Source organism: Gekko japonicus, unplaced genomic scaffold, assembly GCF_001447785.1.
Source record: "Gekko japonicus isolate JY-2015 unplaced genomic scaffold, Gekko_japonicus_V1.1 scaffold3, whole genome shotgun sequence".
NCBI classification, from domain to species: domain Eukaryota; kingdom Metazoa; phylum Chordata; class Lepidosauria; order Squamata; family Gekkonidae; genus Gekko; species Gekko japonicus.
This window is the reverse complement of record NW_015170887.1, coordinates 1,652,291-1,661,270: the sequence shown is the minus strand read 5'-3', so window position 1 is coordinate 1,661,270 and position 8,980 is coordinate 1,652,291. Positions and strand designations below refer to the sequence as shown.

Genomic DNA, 8,980 nt, shown 5'->3' with positions numbered 1-8,980 from the left:
GGCCTTCTTGAAATGGAGGTTAAGACCTACTCCAAGGCTGCAGCCAGTGCTGCCTATTTATAATTTATTAGGCTCTAAGAAAAGCAATTCCTGAGGGTGAGTCAAGGAGAACCAGTCCAAGGCTGTCATCTATGCAAAAGGTTTAGTGCACAATGAAAGGTGGTGGAAGGGTTTTTATTATTTCCTACACAGAAATGGGTGGCACGGCTTCCCTATGGCTTCTTTCCATTGGCCTGGATTTTAGTTGCTTCCCTATTCCAAGCATCACATCTCTTCCTACAGCAAATGTAGGAATGGCTTATACAGAAAATCAATATCAGTAAACAATTGTTTTAAGCTCCTCTTAGTGTGTGCCTCCTAGCAGAGGGAGAGAAGCAGAATCAATGTGATGTTGTGCCCAACGAAGCAAGGCTAAGTAGGGCTCTGTGGAGGAAGTTTGAGAGGAATGCCAACTCTGACCTTTCTGGCCATGAACCAATGCCCCCCCCCCTGCTGTCAGGTTGCTTGACTGCCACACTTTCTGCCTTCTTCCCACCATGGCCCTTCAGCCTGTGCTCAGCTTCTAGTTTCTCCTTGCCACTCTTCAAACAACTCCTGCCATTGTTCTCTATATTCAAATTCAAGAACCTACCTGACAAAACAGTCAAAAGGAGGACCATTGGAAACACATCTGTGCTCCCCCCACCCCAGACGTACTGTGGCCATAGTTAGGGTTTCTGCATAGGTCTCTGCACCATGCACCGTGTAAGCCGCTCAGAGCCTTTCGGGGGTGAGCGGGGTACAAATTGAAAGTATAAATAAATAAATAAATAAATCTATGTACACTCAGCACACAATGTCCCGAGAGTAGCTGTATAAAATATATTTATTTATTTTTCATATTTGTATCCCGCCCATCCCGTGAGCGGGCTCAGGGTGGGTGACATCATCTTAAATAATACAATAAGGTTTAAAACACAATAAAACACTTACATTATAAACATTTAAAATCAGTATTTCCTCGCCAACCAGCTTGTTGTCTGGATGTACTGTGTTCCCTTAGTTTACTGACTAAAATACTTCAAAGGAAGCTGCAGTTAGCCCTGTACAGCCAAAGAAAGATTGGGAGAAAGGTCATGGGTATTTAGATGATCTGCAGGCTAGTTGACTGTAGTTTGTTTTCATTTTTAAAAAATCTATACTGTTTGTAATGATTAAAGCCAAATGAATCCAGCTTGGTTTTTAGATAGTAGGGTGAATTTGTGGAGGTGATAAGCACACAAACATCAATATACTTGGACAGCTATGTAAAGACAGCTTCCCTCCTGCGATCTTATTTTTAGAATGTTCTTTACTCCAAGGAGAGGGTTTTTTAAAAAAAAGTTGGATCGATTTCTTAAACTAACAGCTTGCCAGGTTCTTTCTGATATTTGGACTGTGCTCAGCATTACAAAGAGGAAGAGGAGAAGAAGAAGAAGACAACGACGACTTATCAGGGAATGTTGCTGATTCTATGGCAGCAGAAAAGAGCAAGAGTCCAGTAGCACCTTAAAGACAAACAAAATTTGTGGCAGGGGATGAACTTTTGTGTGTCACTGTTCACTTCTTCAGATAATCTTCAGATAATCTGGAATCTGAAGAAGTGAGCAGTGACTCACAAAAACTCATATCTTGCCACAAATTGTGTTAGTCTTCAAGGTGCTACTGGACTCTTGCTCTTTTCTACTGCTGCAGACAAACAAACATGGCTACCCATCTTAACCTGGTTCTGTGGTTTATTCTTCATCAATTCTCCCATGAGCTAATCCTTGATCATGATGACAGTGTGTCGGGGGAGGGGGCAGTTGCACTGCCTACATTCAGTCTGAGATCTGGGAAGTCACCGCATGAATTCAGGTGCCGATCAGTCCAGTGGCATGATTTTAGAGGCTGTTTAAATTTAAGACCATGCCTAATGACCCCAAGAGTAGCAGAATTCCACCACAGGACATCTTCTTTCCCCCCTTGACACTTTATCCCATTATATTTGAGATAGGAAATGGCCTGAAGGGGAGAGAGATTAAATGGCTTTCCTTTATGTCACTCCATCCATCACAGCACGTCCTACTGGAACTGATTTCTTGTGGCCTGAGGAATTATAATTTAGGTAGGCTGGAGTAGAACTCAAATCCATCCTAGTATGCCCAAACATTGTCAGCATGACACAGCATTTCTGACAAAAATGGGCTATAATAGTACCATTATAATCATGAGATTTGCCTCAGTCCATCTGGAAAAAAGCAGATTCAGAGATGGGAGCCCTCTGTGTGTGTGTGTGTGTGTGTGTGTGTGTGTGTGAAAGAGAGAGAGGGAGAGAGACAGACAGAAAGAGAGCTGCCTTATATTCAGCTCAGCTGTTGCCAACTTTGTTCAGAATGAATCATCGACATAAAATTCTCAGCTGTTTATTTGCTTACCTCAATTTAAGGGAAGAGATTAAGAAACTGTTCATATTTTCAAGTAAGTGGCTTAGGAAAGATGTTACACTTGGAAAGAGGAAACAAAAGATTCAGCTCTTCCCTGCTGGTGACTGTCATAAAGATGACCCCAAATTAAGCTCACAGCCTTTCCTGGCAAACCGTCTGTGTGCATCTGCCACCAGAGCCTAAGCGCTGAAAGGGCTTCCAATTAATGTTTCTCTCCAGATGTCCAATCCACTCTTTCAAGTTCATTTTGCAGCAGGGAAATTAGGTATGCCTGTGACTTGCTTTCCAAAGGAGCCGGATCTGTTTCCCACTCTTTGAGTTCGTGACGCCTGCTGAAACTAATGGGACCTGACAAGGATAGGAGCATGATACTGAATTTAGAAAGCAATGGTGAACGGCTCCCCAGAATGACTGGTTCAAGTTTACAGGAGAATCTTGGACTAAACAGCTGTGTGCATTATACCAGGCTGTTGTGGATGGCCACTAACTTAGATGGCTGTAAAAAAGGGTTTAAAAATTCATGGAAGACTGCAGTTATTAGCCAAGCTCACTACATGGAATCTCTATAGCTCTGAATGCCAGTGGCTGGGGGAAGACGTGAAGGGAAGCTATTGCTGCCCCGCTGGTGGGCTTCTTAAAAACATTGGTTGATGGCCCACTGAAGGAAATGAGATGTTGGTCTGCTCTTTTCATATTGTGCTGATTTTCCCATTGAGCTAAGACCAGGAATGGATATGTATCTGAATTTGAAGAAATTATTGTACTTACAGTCTTTATATGTGGGTGAGGGGAACTGAAAGAGTTATTGGATTTCCTAAAAGTAGAACTGGTGGGGGGACTGTCTAGTGTTCCCTGCTGAAACAGGAGATGTGTAACTGGTTTTCTTAGCGTAATTCTCCAAGGGCTCTTATTGATAGTTAGATGAGAATCATGCAGACCTTTTTTTATCAACATCCTCTTGGCAACATCATCTTCTGGTTAAAATAGTAACATTACAAAAGGTCTCTAGAAAACCCTGAAGGACATATCTATGCAGGGTTTGATAGTTATGTAAGGACTGTGATGAACATCATTGAAAACTCTCTAAATAGCATCTGTTGCTCTATGGCAGAACCCTTAGTATCTCAATCTCATTTATCTAAAGTGCCATTGGTGCCCCTCCCCTATGTCTCACCGTCACCAAAATCCCTGAACTCTGTCTTTAACTCACATTGTACAGAACAACATCAGACCAGGCTCAGAAGGATGACCAGTTCAAAATATAGTTGCAGTTAAGCTACACTGTTTCTTGGAAAACCCATCAAAATCAAATGGCAATTCTCATCTCCATTGCCCTAGGCCAGTGAGGAAGTTCCAACATGCAAAGAATTTTCCTGCCTGTAACAGCTGCCCTGCTCATCCTCATAGAGGATCTCTGTGTGTGTGTGTGTGTATGTCGCTTTGAACAAAGTGTGTGTTTCTCTGGGTCAAGGTATCAACATTCAAGATCTAGCATCATTTGGAAAAGTGGTGTAAATTGGCCTTGTCTCAGTTACATCAGTACTGTTATCCAGCAATAAACAAACAAATAAAAAGTCTGTATCAGAGAATGGAGAAGGTTTCTCTGAAAGCAAAGAAAAATGCATTTATTTGAACGGTGATGGTAAAAGCTATACTCTAAAATAGACAGTCTGAGGTCCAAAAATCTATTTGAGGTGTGCTTGAGAGCTTGGGAATACCCCATTGGATTTTAACCCTTTTTGGCCTTAGAGAAGTAGCCTCCAGAAACTAAAAACCCAGGAGTCAAAAAGTGACCATCCTTTGATCTGCTTCTGAAAATCCCCTTCTTTACACAAATGGTTCCATGTAGCATAGATGCTTCTGTTTGAGAACCACAAACCCAGACCTTAGCATGTGTTTAGTTGGGTGGTTATTTGATCCCAGTCTGTGTGAGATTCTTCACAAGACTAGTCGAAAAACAAGTGAAACTGAAACTGTCCTCTGTACCTTGATCATTCCAAGTTAGCACACAGCTTTCATTACAGTGAATTGATATTGTATAAACGGAATACCCAATTAATTAGAATACATGAAAGAAATATGACTTTCGATCAGAATTCAGTGCAAAGTGTTTCAGCCCACTGTGTGAATTGTAAGGAGGAACATGTACCTCTAGATATAAATCGTGTCACTTGAGAATCCATGAACAGTTTTATTTTCTGGAGAACCCCCCAAAGTTGCTTTTGGTGGCATATCTGCCCTGGTTGATTTCCTGTTCCTCTAATAAACAATGTTAATAGCTCAAACAAAAAGCACCTGAGATTTGTCCTGTTTCTGGATTTCTGAGTAGGGATGTTAGTACCATCCCAAAGACATAACAACTTTACTGTGATGCCCTGTATCTCTAGCATTGTTTGGCAATAACTTTTCAGTGTTTTCTGTCCCATTTCCCCCCTGCCCCTTCTTCTCAGTGTTCTTCAGGGTCATGATCTAGCTATGTTTTTAAAAATAAACCTGTGCATGCTTGCCTGCTTGCTTCTCATAAACAGAAGTTTCTTTCAGCTTGATCTTACATCTGCTTTTTTATGCAGCCACCTGTTTTACACAGGGGCATCTTTTCAAGGTCCTTTCCCAGTTTTCACACCCCTCTTCTCTGCCAAAAAATTAAATTATCGTATGACATTGTGTGTGGTATAGCCAGGATTGTCTGGCAGCCTAAAGCTCTAGCTCTTTTTTTAGCATTATGCAATGAGCTAGACTTATGGGGGGGGCTGGGAGAGCTGTGACTGGCCCAAGGTCACCCAGCTTGGCTTCAAGAGGAGAAGGGCAGCATTGAACCCGGTTCTCCAGGTCAGAGTTCGTAGCTCTTAACTACTACACCACCCTGGCTCCTTCCTCACTGCAAATTTAGCACTATATAAAAGGAGCATGTGATTTCTGCAAATTTAGCACCTTTAAAAAAAACAAACTGAAATCCACTAAAGAAGAAGCAGGAGGTTGTTATGGGAAAAGGAAACCTGTGTGTAGAGTGAGCAGAATACAACATACATGCCTGATCATGCAGGCTAAACTAGGCGAATGCAACATATGATGGATCTTAGTGGAGGTGTGTGGGCGAAGGCACTGTGTACAAATGCAGAAAACATATGCCCAGATGAAAGATCAGCAGGAGGAGGCATTCGCAGTCAGAGTAGACAGCAAAGGTCTATTTCACTTTGCCTAGTGAACCAATTCATAGTTCAATTATATATGTGCCAACTGTCTCTAGACCCGGTCCTGGCAGTAATCTCTAGCCCACATGCTCTTTGGGTGGAATTAACATCTCAACCTCAAACTGTCATAGTTTGGCATCTCTGAAAATGGGCAGAGTCCCAAAGAGAGGAATTAAATACAATCATGATAAAAGCTTCCTACTTTCTCATAGCCTTAATCAGGACAGAGATTCCTCCCTCAAATCATACAATGATCCCCGGTTCACAAGTTACAATAGCTCCGTTCATGATAAAATGAATGCACATACAATCTGTGTACACAGTGCACTTAATATTTTTATACATGCATTGAGTAATTCTCACATTACATTCTACCCATGTACAGCCGCAAATGCAATTTAAACCCCATATTTATCCAGGTATTGGTCCCCAGTATCATTTGTAAAGTGAATGCATGTTGGCTCTTTCTTAGAAGGAACTTTCCTATAGCATCTTCTGCCGCCTACCTTGAATAAATGGAGGAAAGCCAGGGCTGGCACTCTGCTTTGGGAAACAGATGCTTTAGAGATGAAGCAAGTGGATGCTGGGAAACACATCAGCAGGTGCCCTGGTGCCCCTGGGCACCATGTTGAGGACCACTGCTTTAAATCGGTCTTTAAGCCATGTGAGCCAGTCTGTAGTGCTTAGAGTGTTGGACTAGGATCTGGAGACTGAGGTTTGAATCCCCGCTCTGCCACAGAAGGCTGCTGGATGACCTTGGGCCAGGCACCCTCCTTCAGCCTAACCTACCTGTGACAATAAAATATCGGAGAAGATACACTGCTTTGGTTCCCCCTTGGGTAGAAAGGCAGGATATAAATGAAGTAAGCAAATAGAGCAGCAGGTACAGGTCAATCACTAAAGGTAAGTCAAAATCTCTCTCATGGGTCACTCCAGTATCCTCTGGTATGCTGTGGTGACTGGTGTCAACTGCTTCCCTTAGAGCTCATAAAGCTCATGCGCAGAAGGCTTCAGTTCCAAGAATGGGGTACATCATCTCATTGGTTTAGTTCAGGTATGAGGGGAACTTCAGACAGTTGCTTGCAAATCAGTATCATTGGCAAGGATTAGTGTCTATTCAGGCTATTCAGTCTGCATCACTAGTAGTGGGTATAGGAAGCAAATGCACTTGCCTTTGCGAATATTTGCTATGCTCCTGGCAGAAATCAGCCACTTTGATATGTCTAAAAAATGTATTGCATGCACAGCCCTTTATTTCCAGGGATCTATAGCCTGGTTGTTCCTGGATGCATGTGGACAATGCTGTGAGAACTTTGATAAAGCATTTTTCTCCTCTCTTTCCCCCCTCCCTTGGCTGTGGTTCGGCAGGAGCTCTTCTTAGCTCCGAAATGTTTGTCATCCTCATGCTATACCTCTGGCTAGGAATTGGACTCGCCTGCGCCGGCTTCTGTTGCCACCAAATGCTGCTGATCTTGCGAGGACAAACCCGATACCAAGTACGGAAGGGGACAGTGGCACGACCCCGGCCCTGGAGGAAGAACCTGCAGGAGGTCTTTGGGAAGAGGTGGTTGCTTGGACTTCTCATCCCTGTGCTCAACGTTGGAAGTGACTATCACAGGCAGAAGGAGAAGTGATGCTTCCCAGCACGCATAAATGCATATGTGCACGGATGCACACATGGGTACGCGCACACACACACTTGCTGTCCATAAGGGAATGCGGCACTCGGGTTACTTGTACTTTTCTCTCAGTCTTGCAAACCTATCAGAGTGGAAGGCAATTAGCAAACAAGCTGGGTTCGTGCCCTGTTTTAGAAGGGGAGGCTGGTCACCAACCACGCAGATGGCAATAATCTCTGGGCTGCTAAAAAGTATTCGCCAGACCTTCCCTTCAGCCCCTGACTCATCCTCACCCTTCCCTCCTCCCCTTCTTCATCAGCCCCTCCTCACGTTGCCTTTCATGCTTAGGAGCCGGAGTGGCATCTTCCGCCATCCAAAAGGGCAGCCTGGGTTGCTGAGAGGAGGTTGTGAGTACAGCCGAGGGCTCCTGTGGGATTTGCCCCCTGTGTTAGTTGAGGCTTTTTGCAGCTTAAAGTGACCCCAATATAGCAAGAAGCCCGTGTCACCAGAACAGCCTCGTGTGGTCAGTCAAGCCCTCTTCAGGCACAAGGAATGAAAATTGCTGGGAAGGCAGACAGAGGTTGCCTGACTCTGAAATGGAAAGCACTTATCTGCCCACTTCCTAATCACTGCCCTCCATCCCAAAGTGCAGTACAGCAGTTAGCAGCTTGACCATGTGGCCTATTAAAACAGCAGATCTGCTGGCTGATGGGCTGTGTTTTTTTGTGTGTGTGCGTGCAGAGAATTAGGCTCGTTTTCAAGCCTCCTACCCTGATCCCTGCCTAATAGCAGCACTCCAAGCCCATCTGGTCTCAGGGATCAACAAGCAAGATTATTGGGGCTGAGCACAGTGATACTGAGCACAGGAGAGAAAGGGGATGTGAATGGAAAGGTTGCACTTGAGAGTGTGCTAACGGTAGAAGGCCCAGCAAGGGTGCATACGAGGGTGTATGTGCTTAGGGGGAGAGAATGAGTAGAGCTGTGAAAGTACCAGGCAGGGAGTGGGATTTGTCTGGGAAATGGGCTGGAGACAGGCAAGGGTATTCCCACCCCCAAGGGCTAGAAGTGACACATGAGAAGAATCACTGCTCAGGGTGGGTAGAGTCATCTCACCTCTGGTAAACAGGTTTTAGAGGGTTTTGTAGCATTTAAAAACCTGCAAGACCAGCATGGCCAAAAACAACAGAGGGATGAAAGCAGGGTGAATGGGGCTGTTGAAATGGACAGAAAGCATTTGCAGCCCCAGCCAATGGCAACAAGGACAACAAGTGGAAGGTTTTCTGCTGACTCCTCCCATGATGCCCCTGGACAGCATCTGAGTTGAATGGCCACCAATGGTGTGGGAGGAGTCAGTGGAAGAATTTCCACCCATTGTTGTCCCTCCCTGGCTGTATCCATGCTCAGAAACCTCTGAGGCTCGGCTTGATGCTGGCTGACACCAGCCCTGCTGAGTAGGAGGCCATCAGGATTTTTTCCAGTAAGTTAAAGGGCCAGTCCTTTCCTGGACAAAAGAAGTGTGTGGCAACATCAAGGCCAGCAATACGTGTATCATCCCAGGCTCAGAGATGCTTAGCTCAGAGATGCTTGAGTCACTTTCAGCTTTTAAGGCCATAATAAAAATAAAAAATGGCAGCACTTCCTTTGATAGACCTCCCGCTATGGTGGAGGCCTCTTGCTGGCAGCCCTCTTTTTCTGAAGCCACTCAGAAAGGTGGTGGGAGAAATTT

The 8,980-nt window shown here is 44.4% G+C and overlaps 1 protein-coding gene across 1 annotated transcript in view; it reads left to right on the top strand.

Annotated features, from left to right (window-relative positions):
• ZDHHC22 (zinc finger, DHHC-type containing 22) overlaps positions 1-7,269 on the top strand; it is an 8,048-nt gene extending 779 nt beyond the window's left edge. Inside the window, exon 2 of the mRNA XM_015418372.1 lies at positions 7,004-7,269. Coding sequence (XP_015273858.1) covers positions 7,004-7,269 — 266 coding nt within the window. The remainder of the gene's footprint in view (positions 1-7,003) is intronic.
• Positions 7,270-8,980: the final 1,711 nt, after the last annotated feature.